We start from the raw sequence: 22,681 nt of genomic DNA on the forward strand, positions 1-22,681 counted from the left end.
ATTAACAGGTAGCCAATTCAAAAAATATATTGTACCCGCTAGTTAACTGTTTTATCTATCATGTTTTCATGTTTTCGTTATGTTCCCAAAAACGTTCCACTGACACTTGCGAATAAGGCCATACAAAGTTGATTACTTTTTTCTGAACGATTCGTATTATTCATTTACACTATTTTGGACAAAACTATAACGATCCACTTTCCTTCAACCCAGACTTCAGAGAGGGAGGGGAGGGAAGAGGGAGGGAGCACATACAGCCACTAGGTGCATAAAAGGTGCTTTTTTTGCCTCCCAAATACTTTAACACTGTTTTTAGGCTTTGCTATTAACGTGTATCTTGAGAATTGCTGTGCTGACTGAAATAAAACAACTATGTTTAGGAAATTTGCTTTCCTTCAAACTTGCAAAGAATGGTAAATAAATTGCGTAATTCAAATGGGACTGTGATGTGACTCGATGCAGGGCTCTCGTTGTCAGTGGGAGCCATTTTGTATTGCCAACCCGCTGAGCACCAGGGCTGGTTTCACTTACATCACACTGAAAGTACGCCCTTTCTTGTTTCAACTGTTTTATCTGAGCAGAAAAGAAATGCCACGTTGCATTGCGTAACCAACCAAGTAACTCGGGATAAATAAATACATGAAAAGTGGGGGAAAAGTTAACGATTCATCTGGAATGTTCTTAGCTCTCCCAGGGGCATGTGGTGTGGTGTGGAACCTGATCATATGTGCTTCTTGGCATTGTGACTTGTACCTTCCTCCCCCGCCAGCTGCCCAGGGTTCTGGGAAGAACTGAGGGGAGACTCTCTCTCTGTGTCTGTTCTGATCAGAGATAACCCTTTCTCTCTTCTTCTCTCTCTTGCTCGCTCTCCTCTCTCTCTTTCTCTCTCTTCTACCCCTTCTCTCTCCCTCCTCCCTTGATCTCCAGGCCCCACATCACACCTGTTAGATAAGACTCCATCCTCCTGTTCCTCTCCTCTGCCCCTTTAGATACGCCAATTACATTCTCATGATCAGCCCAGCTGGATTTAGTACATAACCGAGACATAGACATTCACTGAGAACCTGGGTCTGTATGTACGGCGTAGTCTGTCGTATGAGACTAATGGGATATACTGCATATATATCGTCTGTCGTATGAGACTAATGGGATATACTGCATATATATCGTCTGTCGTATGAGACTAATGGGATATACTGCATATATATCGTCTGTCGTATGAGACTAATGGGATATACTGCATATATATAGTCTGTCGTATGAGACTAATGGGATATACTGCAGATATATCGTCTGTCGTATGAGACTAATGGGATATACTGCATATATATCGTCTGTCGTATGAGACTAATGGGATATACTGCATATATATCGTCTGTCGTATGAGACTAATGGGATATACTGCAGATATATCGTCTGTCGTATGAGACTAATGGGATATACTGCAGATATATCGTCTGTCGTATGAGACTAATGGGATATACTGCATATATATCGTCTGTCGTATGAGACTAATGGGATATACTGCATATATATCGTCTGTCGTATGAGACTAATGGGATATACTGCATATATATCACCTGAGCTTTGCCTCCTGGAAGGCCGCCATTGTTTTCCCATGACAGCCCTTAATCTAGTCAGTGGTCTCTCCTCCCAGTGTAAATCAGAGCTGATAAGATGGAATTAATGGCCTGCTGACCTGGAACGGTGATATATGACTTGTTTCTGACATGGCTGGATATCTTTCACCTCCATTGATTACATTAAATCAGATTAAATCATACCATCATTATTCAGTTATCATCAGGGATGTAGTGTTTGGTATACGCAGTGCTGTTTACACTCCTTGTCATCTGTGTACGCCACCAATTAAGTTGGATTTGATAGCATTAGTGTTTACATAATGGTTGGTTACATCATGGCTTTCCTCCCTCTGTCCCCAGGCATCTGAACCTGTCTGTGCGTCCCAAGCAGCTCCCGGCTTTGGTGCGTAGCGGGGTCCCAGAGGCCCTCAGAGGAGAGGTGTGGCAGCTCCTGGCTGGTTGCCATAACAACGACCACCAAGTGGAGGAGTACCGCACCCTCATCACTAAGGTAGGCCTGACCCTTGAACCTTCATGGAAATAAATGTATTTCCTGTTACCAAGTCATTTACGTTTTCAATGCCTTTAGTTTTCCATGTGGACCAATTTATCTGTAAATTGTGAAAAGTTATCCAAGGATTGATGCGTCTCCGCTTGGCACTCCGTATTAAGGAGATAGATTGGGGGTAAGGCCCTGCGATAGACTAGCATCCTGTCCAGGGTGTGTACAGCAAGCAGCCTCACGCTACAGAAACAGGAGATGGGGCTCCTGCCCTATGAGCAGTTCTGACTCATACAAGCTAATGCTCGTACCAGGTTACTTACTATCCAAGGAGATTGTTCCATAGGTATTTTAGGGAGTGATATAGTTTTTTGTAGAATACGTTTCATTTTTTTCAATTTTTTTCCATGTTATCTTATTTTTAACTATGAAGTTGTTGATGAAGTTGTTGAAGTTGTTCTTAGCTTTATCCTTTGAAAATAGACACGTAAAAAGATACTGGAGATGAGCATGTGCATCTTCAATATGTACCTGTGGTTCCTCTTTAGTACATTTAACTATCTGTCTCAAGTAAAAGCTTTGGGTGGCGAGTTGATACAAATCCAAGTCTGGAAGGTTAAAACCCTCCTCAGACTTAGGAAGATGTAAAACTTTCCTATTTATTCCATGAGTTTATGGACAGAGTATACTGTTTTAAAGAATGTCTTCAGTGGGGTAATGGACATTACTGAGAAAAAGTATAAAAACTTTGGGAACCATGCCATTCTGAAGAGGTGTATTCTACCTGTTAGATTTATGGGAAGATTGTTCCATTTAATTAGGTCTGCTTTCATATTGTTGAGTAATGGGCTAAAGTTATCTTTATATATTTGTTGTTTGGTATTTCATATTTTGTTTATTGTCCACTTAAAAGATTGCTGTTGAACATGAGTAATTATTTTTCCTATTGCGATTATTTAGTTGTTTTCCACAATAAGTTTATATCTTGAGATTTTTGAGTATTCTGAAAATATTTTCAGCAGGCTGGGGAATTGAGTTTTCAATATTGGTCAGGTACAGTTGAAGTCGGAAGTTTACGTACATCTTAGCCAAATACATTTAAACTCAGTTTTTCACAATTCATAACATTTAATCCTTGTAAAAATTCATTGTTTTAGGTCAGTTAGGATCACCACTTTATTTTAAGAATGTGAAATGTCCAAATAATAGTAGAGTGAATTATTTCAGCTTTTATTTATTTCATCACATTCCCAGTGGGTCAGAAGTTTACATACACTCAATTAGTATTTGGTAGCATTGCCTTTAAATTGATTAACTTGGGTCAAATGTTTCAGGTAGCCTTCCACAAGCTTCCCACAGTAAGTTTGGTGAATTATGTAATTGAGTTAGGTTTGTTGGCCTCCTTGCTCACACACGCCTTTTCAGTTCTGCCCACACATTTTCTATAGGATTGAGGTGCTTTGTGATGGCCACTCCAATACCTTGACTTTGTTGTCCTTAAGCCATTTTGCCACAACTTTGGAAGTATGCTTGAGGTCATTGTCCATTCGGAAGACCCTGTTTGCGACCTAACTTTCTCACTCATGTCTTGAGATATTGCTTCAATATATCCACCTAATTTGATGATGCCATCTATTTTGTGAAGTGCACCAGTCCCTCCTGCAGCAAAGCACCCCCGCAACATGATGCTACCATCCCCGTGCTTCACAGTTGGGATGTTGTTCTTCGGCTTGCAAGCCTCCCCCTTTTCCTCCAAACATAACGATGGTCATTATGGCCAAATAGTTATATTTTTGTTTCATCAGACCAGAGGATATTTCTCCAAAAAGAACGAGCTTTGTCCCCATGTGCAGTTGCAAGCCGTAGTCTGGCTTTTATGGCGGTTTTGGAGCAGTGGCTTCTTCCTTGCTCAGAGGCCATTCAGGTTATGTCGATATAGTACTTGTTTTAATGTAGATATAGATACTTTTGTACCTGTTTCCTCCAGGATCTTCACAAGGTCCTTTGCTGTTGTTCTGGGATTGACTTACATTTTTTTCATCTCCAGGAGACAGAATGCGTCTCCTTCCTGAGCGGTATGACGGCTGCGTGGTCCCTGCGTGGTCCCATCAGAAGCTTCTAAAGCCATGACATAATTTTCTGGAATTTTCCAAGCTGCTTAAATAAAGGCACAACAATTACTTGTGTCATGTACAAAGTAGATATCTTAACCGACTTGCCAAAATGATAGTTTGTTAATTTGTGGAGTGGTTGAAAAACGTGTTTTAATGACTCCATCCTAAGTGTATGTAAACTTCTGACTTCAACTGTATATCAGGAGATCGTCTGCAAGATTGTAAACATATTCATGTTTATCAATACTGCATGTATCAGTAGTCATTATTGATAAATCACCAGTGCCTTCGGAAAGTATTCAGACCCCTTGACTTTTTCCACATTTTGTTATGTTACACCCTTATTCTAAAGTGCATATATATTTTTAAATCCCCTCATCTTCACACAATACCCCATAACGACAAAGGAATTTTTTGACATTTTTTTGCAAATGTATAAAAAAATAAAAAAACACATCACATTTGCATAAGTTTTCAGACTCTGTACTTTGTTGAAGCACCTTTGGCAGCAATTACAGCCTCAAGTTTTCTTGGGTATGACGCTACAAGCTTGGCACACCTGTATTTGGGGAGTTTCTCCCATTCTTCTCTGCAGTTCTTCTCAAGCTCTTTCAGTTTGGATGGGGGGCATTGCTGCACAGCTATTTTCAGGCTACAGATGCAAGTGCTACGGGGCTATAGTCATTTAAGCAATTTACCTTGGTGTTATTGGGTAGGGGGGCTATGGTTGTCTGGTATTTCAATTGGTATTACAGACCAGGTCAGGGATATGTTGAAAATGTTAGTGAAGAACTTGAAGCTCTCGACCCCGCTCCACTGCAGCCCTACCTTAGGTTCACGATCAGCTCCTTTGTCTTGTTGAGGTTAAGTGACAGGTTGTTGTCCTGTCACCACACTGACAGGTCTCTTGACCTCCTCCCTATAGGCTGCCTCATCGTCTTCAGCTCATATTTTGAGTACACATCCTGGTATTCCATTTGGGCTCACAGCTTTGCGAATGTTAACCTATTTAAAGGTCTTACTTCATCAGCTACGGAGAGCGAGATCACACAGTTGTCCGGAACAGCTGGTGCTCTCATGCATGGTTCAGTGTTGCTTGCCTTGAAGCGAGCATAGATGGCATTTAGCTTGTCTGGTAGGTTTGCATCGCTGGGTAGCTCGCCGCTGGGTTTACCTTTGTAATCTGTGATAGTTTACAAGCCCTGTCACATCTGTTCCAGTTTCGTTGGAGGCCACAGTGGGATTTCTTATAAGCATCTGGATTAGTGTCTCGCTCCTTGAAAGCGTTATCTCTAGCATTTAGTTCATTGTGGATGCTGTCTGTAGTCCATGGCTTCTGGTTGGGGTATGTACGGTCACTGTAGGAACGACATCATAGATGCACTTGTAAATGAAGCCGGTGACTTGTATGCATTTCTGTGTGTGGAGTAAAAGTGATCTAGAGTTTTGTTGCCTCCTAGTTGCACAGGTGACATGCTGGTAAAAAATTAGGTAAAACGGATTTGATTTTCCTTGCATTAAAATCACCGGCCATGAGAAACGCTGCCTCTGGATGTGCATTTTCTTGTTTGCTTATGGCTCAATACATATTTTATTTTCATTTTATTTAACCTTCATTTAACTAGGCAAGTCAGTTAACAAATTCTTATTTACCTTGACAGCCTACCTTCCCCTCGTTGAGTGTGGTCATCGGTTTAGGGTGGTAAATAGACAGCTACAAAAAATATAGATGAAAACTCTTGGTAAATGGTAATGTACTCGAATAAGAAAGTGAGTTGTAAATTAAAACAATGGGTCAATGTTTTGACCTCTCTAATCGAACTCCAATTTTATTATTATATTTAGTGGAAATAATAAACAGATTTTGTTTTACAAGATTGTAGGACCAGCTCTTAATCATCTAAGTCATGTGACTCTATCACTAGCTTGATAGCTTAATATTCATCTATGTAATATTTGTGGAATGTAGATTTTGAACAGTGATAATGTTGTTGCTGATGCTTGATTGGTTGTCATTGCTCCCTTCCTGTCACCTGTGTGGTGTTCAGCAATGTACTCGTTTGCGATGGGGTCTTGGCCGAGTTACTGTAAAGTCCTTTTGTGACTGCTGATGTAAAAAAAAAGACTTTTTGCCGCACATCAATTTGATTGAATGATTGATGGATTGAATGCCAGTTAGCCATAGAGATGATCTGCCATTTTGTGTCCTTGCATTGCACACACAGGCAGATGAAGGAATCTGAGGTCAAAACCTCTCTCTTAAGTCATCAAAGTGGAAGATGAAGGCTCATTTACGTACAATATCTCTCTCTGTGACAATCTCAAAATCTTAACAGCCATTTAAAGTCATTATGTCCTTCTTTCCCCCTAATTCGTCAATGTCCTATTTCTTCTTAATATCATTTCTATGTTATGTGACTGCTGGTCAGCCCCTCGTTAGGAGTTTGCACTAAGGTGGTGCTTGGCTGCGGTGTGCTGCAAGTTCTTTACTCACACTGTGGTAGGAGGTTGTGAGCTAAGTACCAGAGTCGTGTGTGTGAGTGTGTGTGTGTGTGCCTCGTAGAAGTGATGGATGGTAATGCTAAATGTTTGTCAACTCTTCTCACATTTAACATTCTGTCCTCCTATATCAAAATGTCAACGTTTTCTTTCCACTGAGGATGACTGAACATTCAAGTTTAAAGTGGACCTTGACCAATGACTACGGCTCTTCTAAGGACATGACAGCATTATACACAAACATGAAGTAGTAGACTGAACCTCTATGTTATCACCATAGCAGACACCTCAGAATATAACATAACAGCTAGACAACTAATGCTGGGTGGACACAACACAACTTTCAAAACCCTAACATCGCTGAGTCTCTCACATTAAATGACCATCTTTCCTGTAGTTGTTTTGTCTTGCCAACGTAGTGGTGCCACACTAAACCATTTTCACTTGGTCGTGAGGATTCTCCATACCACGCTGTCACGCGAAAACAATGATGTGATTAGATTTTACATAGCTAGAAAGAGCTGTGGCTCAAAGCAGGCTCATAGACGTGTTCAATCAGAAATTCAGGCATGCCATACAGAGTTGAAATATCTAGCCACATTTTGAATGGAATAACATTGCTTGCGAACTTCAGGCAAGTACAAACGCATACTAGTAGTAGTCATGGCTCCTGCTCCAGAGTCTACACATCCTGGGTGATGCCAAACAACGGCATCATCTCCTGCTCCAGAGTCTACACATCCTGGGTGATGCCAAACAACGGCATCATCTCCTGCTCCAGAGTCTACACATCCTGGGTGATGCCAAACAACGGCATCATCTCCTGCTCCAGAGTCTACACATCCTGGGTGATGCCAAACAACGGTATCATCTCCTGCTCCAGAGTCTACACATCCTGGGTGATGCCAAACAACGGTATCATCTCCTGCTCCAGAGTCTACACATCCTGGGTGATGCCAAACAACGGCATCATCTCCTGCTCCAGAGTCTACACATCCTGGGTGATGCCAAACAACGGCATCATCTCCTGCTCCAGAGTCTACACATCCTGGGTGATGCCAAACAACGGCATCATCTCAATGGCTACTTCTCTGGCGAGCTCTCATTGGCTATTGCAGATCACCGTTTTCAAATGTGTCTTTGCACATCTCACACTACAAGAACATAGCGAATGTTGTGCCGATAAAATCAAACATGTTTGAAAAGACAGGATCGGTAGCCCTCAGTTGAGCCTCTAACCATCTCACATTAAACGAGCGCTGGTTACTGTTGTGCGCCCCGAGTAAGCAACAAACATCCAGCTTAAGTCTACAGTACAACAATGATGTGCTAAGTAAGCATCCCATACGGTGTGAGCAGATATTTTGTTTATCACACAGATATTGCGTAAAGCTGTGGTAACTTAGTCTGCCCTGTTTGTTTGTTGGCTTGGTGTGGGGCAGTGTTTTTAGTGGCCTCCGCATCAGTCATGTCAACTGGCATTATGTAAAGCCAGCATCCCGCGGTGCCCATGCCAGGTTCCTAGGTGGCAACAAGATGCCCCCCCACTCCCTGCACTCCCATTCCTGTCTGGCCCCATCGTCCTCGCCTGGACCACTGTTCCTGTCTCTATCCTTATCACCTGGGGTTTGTCCAAATGAACTTCATCGCATGCCGTTGCAGGACGTGCGTCTGTGTTGTCATAAGAAATCACTAGCCCAGTATTGTTTGTGTCAGTATCCTGCTGACTGTGGCAATGCTAAGATGGTGGTGGAGTGATATTGATCTGGATGAGAGAGTAGACTTCACCAGGGTGGTAGCTCTAGATAGATGTATTTTCTGTCAGACCATGGAGGTTTGTGGAGCACGCCACACACACACACACACACACACACACACACACACACACACACACACACACACACACACACACACACACACACACACACACACACACACACACACACACACACACACACACACACACACACACACACAGATACAAAGTGCTGAGACGATTGCTGCTTTATTTATCCTCCTCTAAGTAGGACTGCTTGTACCTGATGACTCGAGACACGAGACGTTCCCAGATCTAACCAGGTCACCACTACTCACTGACGAGAGGAATCATCACGTTGGAATCATAAACACAACCTTTTTTCCCCTAAACAAAACATTGTTTTATTTTATTATGGCCTTGGAATGTGAATGTGTGGCGTTCCTCACTCCTAAGTGCCTGGTGGTAACTTATTAAGAATTAACATTATTCTCTGCATAGATGAACTAGAGGAGTACTTTGAATACACATGTATGTTTTATTTGAGGTGGTCCATGCTAAAGGTATCTACAAGGATTTGATTTTGGGGGGCTATTAGCCTAGTGACTACTGAGTGACTAAAACCATGCTGCACTGTAGCTAAATGAGAACCCTTATCTTCATGTGGCCTTTCTTTGCACTGATTGTAAGTATTTGTACTGTTTGTAAGTGGGGAAATAACATCCATGTGTGTCCTTGTACGTACAGCCTGTCCTCTTTTTTACTCCCTCGCTCGCTTTCTATCCCTCTCTCTCCTTCTCTGTGTCTCTTGCTCTCATTTACTCTCTCTCACTCTATTTCTCTCTCTGTCTCCTTCTCTCTGTTTCTTGCTCTCATTTACTCCCTCTCACTCTATTTCTCTCTCTCTCCTTCTCTCTGTCTCTTGCTCTCATTTACTCTCTCTCACTCTCTATTTATCTCTCTCTCCTTCTCTCTGTCTCTTGCTCTCATTTACTCTCTCACTGTATTTCTTACTCTCTCTCTCGCCATCTCTCTCTCTATGTCTCTCTCTCTCTCTCTGTGTCTGTTCAATAAAACATTATAGGAGCTTTATTGGCTTGGGAATCATGTTTACATGGCCAAAGCAAGTGAAAAAACTAAAATACAATGACAAAAAACAACAACAATCAGACAGTAACAGTAAACATTACACACAAAAAGTAAAATAAAATGATTAGCAGTTTAAAATGTTACATTAGCTATACTTTATGTAGTGTTGTGACGATGTACAAATAGTAGAATGTGTGAGTGACGGGGAAATACATACTGCTGGGACACAGATACGGAAGTTAGTCAAAATTTGATTGTTTTGAATTCAAATGATTTGTGGGTTTGTTGAGTCAATTAGACCATGTCCATTTCATGCAAAAAAATAATGATATTTCAGAATATTTAGGCATGTTAGCTGGCTAACTCATTGATCCTGATTTGTGGTATACCCCTGTGGAGGTTGACGTTTGTATGGTTGATTCATCTATTTTTCTACATGTAAAAGGCTCTACCAGCTCACAACCATGAATTAAATCCTTATGGTGTTTTTCCTAAGCCCCATCAGATGCATTGATAACAAGCTACCATGTGGAGAGTCATTTGTCTTGCACATTGCTGTTGACAAAATGTCAGTCCTTGAATACACAATGCTCTACATTAGGTTTATAGTGGACTCTCTCCACGGTCACTCTGATTGGCAAAGTGAATCTACGGAGGTCTAATAGCCTGACCTTATGTGAACTTTTGTGTTGGGCTTAACAACCACTATTCTGTTCCTCTCTCTGCACTCCACCATTGTACTTGATTCAATGGTATTGGCAACAGGAAATACCACCGTATCTGATCTGCATTCTATTTCAGGTTTCAGCCACGTTACCATGTGGTCCTAAAAAGTCAAGTAAGGAATCACTGTGTGTACAAAAGACATCTATCCAATGAATCCTAACAAAGTACATAGTACCTACACAAAACTTGAAATCTAAATAGCCTATTCCTGGGTTTAAGTTATATCTTACACCCACAATCTATTATGATTTAGCCTTTTCAGGTAGTCCTAGTACTATCCACAGAGGTATGGGTTTAAATAATACTGAGTTTCAGTTATGATACTCTAACTGCAGCCTGCATGGAGTTATTGTATGACTCCAAATGGCACCCAATTACCTACAGTTTCCTACTTTTAACCAGAATCCTATAGGGCCCTGGTAAAACAGTTCACTGCGTTGGGATTAGGGGCCATTTTGGAAAGAATAAAAAAAAAACGTTATTGTCTTTGGCATCACCTCACATCTGCTGCCATGTTGTGTTGCTACCATGTTGTGTTGTCATGTGTTGCTGCCATGCTGTGTTGTTGTCTTAGGTCTCTCTTTATGTAGTGTTGTCTCTCTTGTCGTGATGTGTGTTTTTGTCCTATTTTACCTCTTTTTTTTATATCCCCGTCCCCATGGGAGGCCTTCATTGTAAATAAGAATGTGTTTTTAGCTGACTTGCCTAGTTAAATAACGGTTAAATAAAAGATAGAAATAAAGAAACTAATTAAAAGTATCACATACATTCTCACATCAGACACATTTAAACCAGTCGGTCCATCATACTGCATACACTAACATAGAGGATATTGATACATTCACTCACAACTGACCGCTGCCCCAACTGCACTGGATAGATAGGTACATATACCAATATAATTTACATTGCATTTAGTAGCTCAGTGGAGGCTCCTCCTCCGAGGAGGAAGGGGAGGACCATCCTCCTCAGTGAACTTCTTAACTTTAATGTTTCACAAATGTATTTTTATCCATTTTAAATAAAACTAGATTAAATATATTCACATGACACCAAATAATAGCTTCTGCCGTCCTCTGCGTACATTGACTTCAATATACTACCTAGGAGGCTTTTGGTTCTCACACCCATCTATAGACTTACACAGTAATTACGACAACTTCCAGAGGACGTCCTCCAACCAGAGCTCTTGTTCTCCACCCTACAGCTAGTTAGCACTGCAGTGCATAAAATGTGGTGAGTAGTCAACTCAAAGAGCGAAAGACGATAGTTGAACAGTTTTGAACAAATTCATTTCTTCAAAAATGGAGGAGAGGAGAGAGAGGTTTCGTTGTATTTTTTTAAACTTACTTAGCTAGCGTATGCAGGTAGCTAGTTTAGCCTACTGATACAGAGAGGGATACTATGTTAGCTAGATGGCTATGGCTATCCAACAATGGAAATCTTCCTAGTCAAGTTAAGCTTTTGGTTTTATTAATGTATTACCACAGGGGTCAGCCGGTGTGACTGCTTGCTGCTGACTGTACACTGTACTACATGATTGTAGCGGGTTTACTAACGCGTTAGTTCCAGTAGCTATGTTGACTATGACGTTAATATGTTGACAATGATAGCAGTTAGCAGTCATGATATGAAGGTTTGGCTTAGTTTTTTTTTGTTGCCTGGTCACAGACAGCTGATGTGTTGTGCACTGAAGTCCACAAGCGAAGGGAAAGGTGAGTGGAGGAGAGTGTGGAGATGCAAGAAGTCATTATACAACAATCAAAGGTATCATGCTGTTTGTATGTGGCTGCTATGAAAGTGAAGTGTGTTTGTGATCAGTGGTGTATTCATTCCGCCAATTCTGTTGAAAAAACGTTTCTTAAACTAAATGAGGATAGACATATCTGAATTCGTCCAATCGAAACTCTCGCTAGATGCAGGCAGGAGTGTGCAAAGAGGTATTGAATGTGTAGGAGTGTGCAAAACCGTATTGAATGTGTCTGTCACCTTTATTACTATTACTAATGTTTCTCGACCTGTGAACCTACATTTTCAACTGTCATTCATAGTCTAGGTTGTAACAACCTCATGATGAGTACAGGGAACATTTCAGTATCATGCAGGAGCCTAAACCTGTCGCTGTTACATTGAACTGGGTGAATGGAATATGAGTGACAGTCATCCAATATGCTGTAGTAGAAGTAAGGCCATGCTCCTAAAAAACCCAGCACCGCCCTCCAGTGAATCAGCATCACACTTTCCAGGTCTAACAGTATACACTGTGTCTGACGCAAGTCTAGAAACCTGTGTGTTTGGCTGTGCAGTAATGGCCATCCCCTACAGCAGTTTCCCCAATCAGCTTTATCATCATCCTTTTCCTTTTCCTCCTCGCCAGCTTCCCAGATTTGGGGCTTGATGACACGAGATCCTCCATGACTGACACAGGATGTTCTCTCATGGTGCTGCTGTTGTACAGAATGGCTGAACCTGAGGGTATTTCCACAGAGGTTCTGGAGGTTTTCTATGTTTTTTGATACATTCACTGTTTTTCAGACCAAACAGAGCCCATGTCTTAACCTGTGGCTGACACCTCTTCCTCCTCCTCCTCTACCTCCACCAACTCTTCCTTCCTTCCCTCCTCATCCTTCTCCTCCCTTCCGCATCATTCTCCACCTCCTCCTCCTCCTCTTTCTTCACAGCCTCCTCTTCCTTGTCCTGTTGGTGTCTGGTGCTGTCCACATGCTTGTCTGTGCTATTTGGTTACGGTGGACTGGGAGGGGGTTCTACTAGTGTGTGCTCTCTCTCGTTACAAAGCCTGTGGCCGTGTGCTGGTTGGATGGCAGTTGGCTACGCAAGCACCCATTCACCCCACTACCACACACATCCCATATATCCATACTGCCTCCAGATGTGTCCCAGTCCTTCTGTCCATAAACAGAGACCAGAGAGGTCAGACACCATAGAGGTCAGACACAGTGCCGCTGCTGAGGCCCTGGCCCCACGCACGTCACCTCACCCCACGCTGTTAGGGAAAACAAACGCTCCCACAATGACCTGCCTGTTCTCTCAGACTCTCCTGTCGGTCTGTCTGTCTGTGTTTTGTCTGTGTTTGTGTTTGCTCCAGGCCCACAGGACACACCCTTTAAAAAAAGTGTCTGTGTGTGTGTGTGTGTTTGCCCCAGACCCACCACACTACAGAACGTTAAGACCGGAAGCCTGTCACTATCCTGAAGCATCATTCTGTCAGAGTCAATCTTCTAATTCTTCCAAGAAGAGGTTTTCTACCTGGAGGGTTGTGGAACTTGGTTTCCTTTGTTGTTGTTATTACGTCTGTTGTATGTTAGATGTATTATCATACAAAGCCAGTTGATCATGTCGTGGAGAATAATCTCTCTCATTCATTCATTCATTCATAATGGATGAGCCCAGTGTTGTCTTGTATATTATAAATATAGCCTCTATACTTAGCCTCTGGTGTGTGCAGAGGGGAGAGGTGCGTGTCCGACCCTGGCGGTGCATCTTTGAGCTTCATCACGCTACATCCATCTCTCTGCCACGAGGCCTGATGAGACACTGCAGAACTAACAAAGACATCCGGACCGTGACAGACACACTGCGGTAGAGATGGACGGACGGCGGAGAGACAGACAGTGATGCGTCTGGGAAGAAACTCAAAGACAATGCAGTCAGTCATTGTGGGACAGACCAGTAGGCAACATCTAAGTCATGCTCTGTCAGTCTGACCAATGACAACTCTTTCATCTTCATTATTCATTGTTTTTACGTGAGGAAGGGTTGTCAACCAACTTGAGAAAAGGTGCAACCAAAAAATAAATGAGCTTAAGAAAGGAAAATGCACAACTCGCAATTCAAAACTTGATGTTTTTAATTGTGGCGGTTTTGGCCGTCCTTGGCCTACATCTGTGGGAGGCATGACTGGACTGTGTTGTGATGAGCGTCTTCAGTTCAGAGCAGAAGACACGCCGTGGTCCTCAGAGCAGAAGTCACGCCGTGGTCCTCAGAGCAGAAGTCACGCCGTGGTCCTCAGAGCAGAAGTCACGCCGTGGTCCTCAGAGCAGAAGACACGCCGTGGTCCTCAGAGCAGAAGACACGCCGTGGTCCTCAGAGCAGAAGACACGCCGTGGTCCTCAGAGCAGAAGACACGCCGTGGTCCTCAGAGCAGAAGACACGCCGTGGTCCTCAGAGCAGGAGACACGCCGTGGTCCTCAGAGCAGGAGACACGCCGTGGTCCTCAGAGCAGGAGACACGCCGTGGTCCTCAGAGCAGGAGACACGCCGTGGTCCTCAGAGCAGAAGTCACGCCGTGGTCCTCAGAGCAGAAGACACGCCGTGGTCCTCAGAGCAGAAGACACGCCGTGGTCCTCAGAGCAGAAGACACGCCGTGGTCCTCAGAGCAGAAGACACGCCGTGGTCCTCAGAGCAGAAGACACGCTGTGGTCCTCAGAGCAGAAGACACTCTGTGGTCCTCAGAGCAGAAGTCACGCCGTGGTCCTCAGAGCAGAAGACACGCCGTGGTCCTCAGAGCAGGAGACACGCCGTGGTCCTCAGAGCAGGAGACACGCCGTGGTCCTCAGAGCAGGAGACACACTGTGGTCCTCAGAGCAGGAGACACACTGTGGTCCTCAGAGCAGGAGACACACTGTGGTCCTCAGAGCAGGAGACACACTGTGGTCCTCAGAGCAGGAGACACACTGTGGTCCTCAGAGCAGGAGACACGCCGTGGTCCTCAGAGCAGGAGACACACTGTGGTCCTCAGAGCAGGAGACACGCCGTGGTCCTCAGAGCAGAAGACACACTGTGGTCCTCAGAGCAGAAGACACACTGTGGTCCTCAGAGCAGAAGACACACTGTGGTCCTCAGAGCAGAAGACACACTGTGGTCCTCAGAGCAGAAGACACACTGTGGTCCTCAGAGCAGAAGACACGCCGTGGTCCTCAGAGCAGAAGCTAAATGAAGGAAAAGCCTAATGAGAAGCAGGTGTATGAGAGATGACACACACACACACACACACACACACACACACACACACACACACACACACACACACACACACACACACACACACACACACACACACACACACACACACACACACACACACACACACACACACACACACTTCAATGAAGGGCCTTGAGGAAAGAAGTGCATGTAAACACACTCATCTCACACAGTGAGTCCCCTGAAGGACACTAGCTATATTCATATTAATACAAATCACATAAGCCTATCTTAAACATGTTGTAAACTCTGGAAGTATGGTCTTAAATGTCAAATTCGGTATTGTTTTATTGATATGCTGCATGTTAATGGGAGGTGCTAGTTCAGGCTGACCTGCTAATGTTGGCCAGCGCCCACAGCCACACAGGCTTTTACTGGGAGCACATTCAATGATTGCAAACGTGTCGTTTGAGTGTTTCTGTGGTGTTTGCGGTTAAAGTTGAAGAAAAATGCAAAATTCCTTCACAAGATGGACAATAAAGTTTGAAAACACAGATATGCTAAAATAGTGTACTCCCAATGCCCTGCTCATATAAAGTCAAGATCTCCCACAATACAGTTTGATGGGAAAGTCCTGGCTGCTAACACAATTACTATAACAATACACAGTACATATAGTTCCAAAAAACACACTAGTATTTATTTGATTTAGCATCAACTGGGTGAGACCAAGGACCCAAGGCATAGATAACATCCACTGATGTCATTTCAACTATGTGAAAATGTGTGAATCTGAGAGAGTTGGCCTAGTACTAGCGAGGTACTACGTGTGTATCAGTCAAGCAATGAGGAACAATTGGGATTGGCATTTCGGTTAACTTCCTGATTAACTTCATAAAAATGGAAGTGAAACTCCAACCATGGTATTGGGAGAGCGAGGACATTGTTTGTATTATAGCAGTGTACAAATAACCCAATATTAAAACCTATATGGCTGCAGACAGAAACATATGCTAGCTAAACCGCTGGAATCCAAATGTGGTTATATACATCCTAAAGGTATCTAACAAGAGGAGAGATGGGGAGAAAGGGCCTTTTTAACATGAGACTGGTATGACCATAATGCACCAGTTGTTTCTAGATAAGACGGTGTGTGTATATGAGAGAGAGGTGGTGTGTGTGGGAATTAGATAATGGCGGCAGGGGTATGCTGTGTGCAGCCAGCCAGCCAGTCAGTCAGTCATGGGATGAACGAGTGAGACTTGTGTACCCACAGCTGCTTACTGGCTGGAGCCAGAACAGGGGGAGGAGTGTCTCTGCCCTGCCTGCTGCAGGGAGAGAGAGGTAGTTAGAGAGAGCAGAGCGTGAGAGAAAGAAGAGTGAATCCACTCCACAGAAGAGGGAGAGAAGGAGCAGAGAGAGAGGTAGTTAGAGAGAGCAGAGCATGAGAGAAACAAGACTGAATCCGCTCCACAGAAGAGGGAGAGAAGGAGCAGAGAGAGAGGTAGTTAGAGAGAGCAGACCGTGAGAGAAACGAGACTGAATCCGCTCCACAGAAGAGGGAGAGAGCAAGGGAAAGGGACAGAGAGAGAGGTTGGGGTCGCTGCATTGGTATGCCTGCTCCTCCTGCTCTCTCATTTCCACTCCACACGCTGCTGCCTTTCTGAGTAGACCCAGACTCTGTTTGAAATGCCAATCACCTCCTTGAGGCTGCGCCTTCATCTTCATTCATTTACATTTATACTCACCTTTCCCTGCGTGAGGGAGACCGGGACTGCCTCAGACATTCGTGGAGGATCATTTCTGCTGAAGTTGCTGTGAAGAAATTCTGCTCTTTGGATGTGATCCGCCTGATCTTTCCGTGTTTGGAGAGGACACAAAGTCTCTGGAAACATCAAACTCTATATCACCTGGAATATTTGAGAATTTGTGACTGCATCTTTTAGAGACATACAGGAATTCCTGTAAGCCAAGACGATCAAACTTGTTGACAGTTTTCTATATTTTGTTGTCTTTTCTAAGGAGAGAACCAGAGGAGTAGAAGGATAGGCTGCCATAGTATTTTTCCTCCATCTGTGTGTGTCTGCATGATTGAACTGTCTGTGTCTGCACAGTGAGGGATGCCCTGGGGGACTCCCAGATCCTGGTCGTGGACGAGGGCTAGTCTTCACGTTGCTGCTGATATGGCAGAGGGTACACGGCTCCTCTCTCTCGGCCACCAGCCTGATCTGCTGCTGAGCTAGGACCAGGACTAGGACCAGGACGACCAGCCCCAGCCAAGCCCCCTGTCTCTGAGTCTAGGATCAGACCAGACAAGGATCTTTCTGGAGCTTCCTGCCCTCTGCCGGTTGATCTGGTTTCAGACCAGGAGCTTTCAGAAAGCTCTCTGGCTGCAAGATGATGAACTCTTCCCTGGACCTGCTGGAGCTTGAGCTCCTCAACCTGAGCGGCCCTCCTTTCTGCCTCCTGGACGTGGGCTACAGCCAGATCTTAAACACCTGTCTACTGGAGGTAGCCATCATCCTGCTGCTTACTGTCCTCATCATCTCTGGCAACCTGGTGGTGATCTTTGTGTTCCACTGTGCTCCTCTTCTCCAGCACCACACAACCAGTGCCTTCATCCAGACCATGGCCTACGCAGACCTGTTGGTGGGTGTCAGCTGCCTCATCCCCTCCCTGTCCCTCCTCCACCACCTGAAAGGCCTGGATGAGGAGCTGACCTGTAAGGTGTTTGGTTACATGGTTTCCGTGTTGAAGAGCGTTTCCATGGCGTCGCTGGCGTGTGTTAGCGTGGACCGCTACATGGCGATAACACGGCCTCTGTCGTACGCTACCTTGGCGACGCCGTGCCGGATCCGCGCGTGCATCCTCCTCATCTGGGTCTACTCTGCCCTTGTCTTCTTGCCCTCCTTCTTCGGCTGGGGGAAGCCCGGCTACCACGGCGACGTGGTGGAGTGGTGCGCGGTGGAGTGGGAGACGAGGCCGCTCTTCACATCGTTCATTGTGGCGCTGCTCTACGCGCCAGCCGCCATGACGGTCTGCTTCACCTATGTCAACATCTTCCGGATCTGCCGGCAGCATACGAGGGAGATCAGCGAGCGCCGCGCCCGCTTCGGCCCACAGGAAGGCTCTCTGGGACAGGATGGCCAGCCGCAGCATGCGCCGGCGTGCACGGACAAACGCTACGCCATGGTGCTGTTCCGCATCACCAGCGTCTTCTACCTCCTCTGGCTTCCCTATATCCTGTATTTCCTGCTGGAGAGCGCTGACATCTACAGTCACCCTGCCGCCTCGTTCATCACCACCTGGCTGGCTATCAGCAACAGCTTCTTTAACTGTCTGATCTATAGTCTGTCCAACAGTGCCTTCAGGAAGGGTTTAAAACGCCTCTGTTTGTTCTGTGTGCAGCGCGTGGACAGTAAGAAGTCCTTCAGCCCTTCACCAGGGTACGGACAGGGGCCCGTCTGCACACGCTCCACATGCCATGTCTAGGATCTCCCAGAGAGCCTTGTGGCGGTTGAGTCAGAGTATCGTGTTGTTATAGCACTAAGCATGTCCCATACTGATGCTGAGCTAAAGGGAACAGGCTTCGCAGGGAGTTGTGTTGCTGCAGATGCTGCAGATGCTGCAGATGCTGCAGATGCTGCTGTTTATCGACAGTTGAAGGTTTGTTGGAGGGTTGCGTCCCTGGCCACTGCTGCCACTGACGGGATCGTCTCCAGGGCCTGAGAGCTGGGAGACCCACTTGGGAAGTACAGGCAAGGCTCAGCCCCAGCCATGAGAGCGGTGGGAGAGGCGGGATGTGGAGTTACCCTAACCTTTGACTCCTGATATAGATGACGACGTTATGGCTACGTTGTTTCAGCGGGTGAGAGTTGAGGTGACTGAAGACCTCCCTTCTGACAGTACTTGCCAAAAACACAAACTGTAAGAAGAACACACATTGTTTTAGGGGAGGGTTTTTTGCTGGGACTCTGTATCTTCCTAGCAGTTTGTGAAACTATTTGTATTTGTGCTACAATGTATAGAATGCAAAAAAGGACTTGCGTTACTTAAAGGTCCAATGCAGTCAAAATGAAGTTTTTCCTGTTCCATTTCCATTTGAGTAATTTAGCAGGCGCACTTATCTAGAGCAATTTACAATTAGCGGATTCATCTTAAGACAGCTAGGTGTGACAACAACACATCACAGTCGTATCAAGTACATTTTTCCCTCAACAAAGTATCTATCAGCAAAGTCAGTGCCAGTGAAACACTGTGAGAGTTATTTAAGATGCTCTTCAAAGAGGTAGGGTTTCAGACGTTTCAGAAAGATGGGGCTGTCCTGGCTTCAGGGGGAAGCTTGTTCCACCATTGGGGTGCCAGGACAGAGAAGAGCTTTGACTGAGTTGAGCGGGAACATCCCTCCCGTAGGGGTGGTAGAGCCAAGAGACCAGAGGTGGCAGAATGGAGCGCTCGGGTAGGATGTAGGGTTTGAACATAGACGTTAGGGAGGGGCAGTTCCTATTGCTCCTCCATAGGCAAGCACCAGGATGCCAGTAGTGAGCAGAGGAGCGGGGTTACAAGGAGAACCTAGCAGGGTTGAGCCCCAGGCAGCCTGCGGCATTTATAATCTACTACTAATACAGTAAGGTACTTAATTGTTACCCAGAAATTATTTGATGTTAATATAAAAATAGCTGCATTGGGCCTTTAAAAAAACCAGAGAAAAACTTGATTGCTGCTTTCTTATGCCTGAGGGGAGCTGTCAATAACTTATTTAAATGTTTGCCTTTGTGGTTTTTACAGAAACAGATTATTTACAACATTGTGCGCTGAGGGGTGCAACAACCTCCAACTCTGAAGAGAATCTTGTAGGTCTACATCATTTATTTACATCTGGGTTATTCTGAGGCAGAGAAAGAGAGGACTTTGTTTAGCTGCTCAAACACCAGGATTATTAGTAAAGCCTGACCGATAATATTGGCTATTCCACTGATAAACGATGAAAAAAAAGAATCTCATGCTTTCCTGAAAGATTGCGTAACTGTTACTCATTTCACAGTGTAAGAAATCAACATTTGAAGTGTATTTCTTGGACGGCAATTTATGTGGAAAAGAGTATATCGGCAGATATATCAGTACGTTTTGTCACCCCAAAAATCTGAATCGTATCGGATCCCCAAAAAAACATTGGTCGGGCTTTAATTAGTAGTCTCATTTGAACTAGTTACTACTGAGGGATCAGCGTAATCATTGACTGGATGACTCTTGTTTCGACAAACTTCCTCATCATCAGAGCCTGTCTGGCTCTGTAACCAAACTACATTGCACTTCACTTATGAGGAGAATGTGGTCGTTGTGTCAAAGCAGAAGGTTATAGAGAAGTGATTAAGCTCCAGAATAGTTGATCATCTCCAAAGATTTACCCCACATATGTGATCTGTTCTAGTCTAGGAGTGTCTGCTGCTATACCGATGGGGCTCTTACGTTGTGGAGCACAGGGAGGGTTGGGAATCATTAAATCAACCTCACATCTGTCTTAACGTTAATGAAAGTGAATGTTGATGGTGAGTACTGAGAATGCTGTGAGCTGCTGTTAGCTGAGGAACATTCTGCCTCTGGCTGGGTGTGGTAAACGTCTCGTCCGTCTGTCTGTCTGCCCCCCTACCTTTCTCCTCCTGCTCATTACATCACAGAAAGCCAGGGGGATAAAGAGAGGGAGAAAGAGCAGAATAGCAGCTGTGGAGTGAGAGAGAGCCCTAAGATAAACATTATGGCCACAGTAATACTGTGCCACACACACCCACACACACACACACACACACACACACACACACACACACACACACACACACACACAAGGTAATGTGGGACGTTAAACAGTACCACTGTATGTCCAGACCCAGATGCTTCAAGACATTTCACTTTTCCCGCCGGGGCCACAACACTACAGTATAAAACAGGCTGGTTCAGACCAGGCTGTTCCAAATGGAACCTTATGTAGTGCTCAAGTGTTTTTAAACTAATGTTACTGGATATTTATTAGACTTTTTCACAAGTTTTGGCTTCTTGTCACTTTTCTCTCTTTAGTACTCTGACATTTGGGAGCAAATATACAACGGACACAGGGGCTTTATTTTCCTAGTCGACCAAAGTTGAATATTTATTGGATTTTGTATATTTGAAGAAGAAAGAGACTGAATGAGAGATGGCAAGAAAAAGAAAGTGTGATTCAGGTTGATTACTTTCTTTTATGGATGTTTTCATGTTAGGAATTTTGCAGTGATGAAGGTGTGGCCAGACATTGAGGCTGCCTCTGCAATGAATCCAGTGTTCTGGGTACAGGCTCCATCGAGAGGTTTTCAGAGTTGCCTGTACAGCAGTCCTATCTGAATTGATTTAGTCTTTGAGCAGTTACGGTGTGACTATTAAAATGTATTTATTTTAAAATATTTCAAAGCTGTACGTAGTCTTTTATGCATGTTTTACTTACTGTATATATTTGATTGAATTGTCACTTTTCGTATTCAAATCACAAACTGTTGTCAAACTGTCTAAAGTGTAAATGCTTTTGGAGACGTACGTCTTCACGGCAATGCTGTCAAAGGGCACAGTGCAATACATTCAGTCTTCCTCCATTTTGTCAATGTTTTATTGAAGACAGAGAATACACAATAGAAATAGTTATTTTCTTCATTTACCTTTTGAGTGTGTATTGAATAGCGCTGCCCCCGACTATAAATAAATCTTGGTAGACCGAGAGTCATCTGTTATTTCGACCAATTGATTGGTTGAAATTTTAAAACGTGCCGAGCTCAGACTGTGTTTAAAAAAAAAGTCAGTAAGTGACTGGGGGACTAGTATCCGTTGTCTCTCTGTCCTCCATGCTGCAGCGACCACCACAGAGCATCAACAGTGTGAATCGCGCTGTCCATGTTGCTGAAGCTGCAACATAATGCCAGCAGTATACCACCCTGCCAGTAGTCTACCACCCTGCCAGTAGTATACCACCCTGCCAGTAGTATACCACCCTGCCAGTAGTATACCACCCTGCCAGCAGTATACCACCCTGCCAGCAGTATACCACCCTGCCAGTAGTATACCACCCTGCCAGCAGTATACCTCCCTGCCAGTAGTATACCTCCCTGCCAGTAGTATACCACCCTGCCAGTAGTATACCACCCTGCCAGTAGTATACCACCCTGCCAGTAGTATACCACCCTGCCAGCAGTATACCACCCTGCCAGTAGTATACCACCCTGCCAGTAGTATACCACCCTGCCAGTAGTATACCACCCTGCCAGTAGTATACCACCCTGCCAGTAGTATACCACCCTGCCAGTAGTATACCACCCTGCCAGCAGTATACCACCCTGCCAGTAGTATACCACCCTGCCAGCAGTATACCACCCTGCCAGCAGTATACCACCCTGCCAGTAGTATACCACCCTGCCAGTAGTATACCACCCTGCCAGTAGTATACCACC

General features: G+C 44.6%; 2 protein-coding genes across 6 annotated transcripts in view; both read left to right on the forward strand.

Annotated features, from left to right (window-relative positions):
• Positions 1 to 22,681, forward strand: part of LOC118372688 (rab GTPase-activating protein 1-like) — a 172,799-nt gene that overhangs the window by 55,431 nt on the left and 94,687 nt on the right. For all 5 annotated transcript variants that reach the window (XM_052458420.1, XM_052458419.1, XM_052458421.1 and 2 more), the window contains one exon: positions 1,944 to 2,094. In XM_052458420.1, the coding sequence (XP_052314380.1) occupies positions 1,944 to 2,094 (151 nt within the window). The remainder of the gene's footprint in view (positions 1 to 1,943; positions 2,095 to 22,681) is intronic.
• Positions 15,189 to 21,832, forward strand: LOC118372687 (probable G-protein coupled receptor 21). Its single transcript, XM_035758645.2, has one exon. It carries the CDS (start codon positions 17,610 to 17,612, stop codon positions 18,702 to 18,704), a length of 1,095 nt encoding a protein of 364 aa, XP_035614538.1. The 5' UTR covers positions 15,189 to 17,609; the 3' UTR covers positions 18,705 to 21,832.

This window comes from Oncorhynchus keta, chromosome 12 (genome assembly GCF_023373465.1).
Source record: "Oncorhynchus keta strain PuntledgeMale-10-30-2019 chromosome 12, Oket_V2, whole genome shotgun sequence".
NCBI lineage: Eukaryota > Metazoa > Chordata > Actinopteri > Salmoniformes > Salmonidae > Oncorhynchus > Oncorhynchus keta.

What these genes read in the sequence shown, in the direction of transcription:
- LOC118372687 (XM_035758645.2), top strand. Translation starts at nt 17,610, where the DNA reads ATGATGAACTCTTCCCTGGACCTGCTGGAGCTTGAGCTCCTCAACCTG.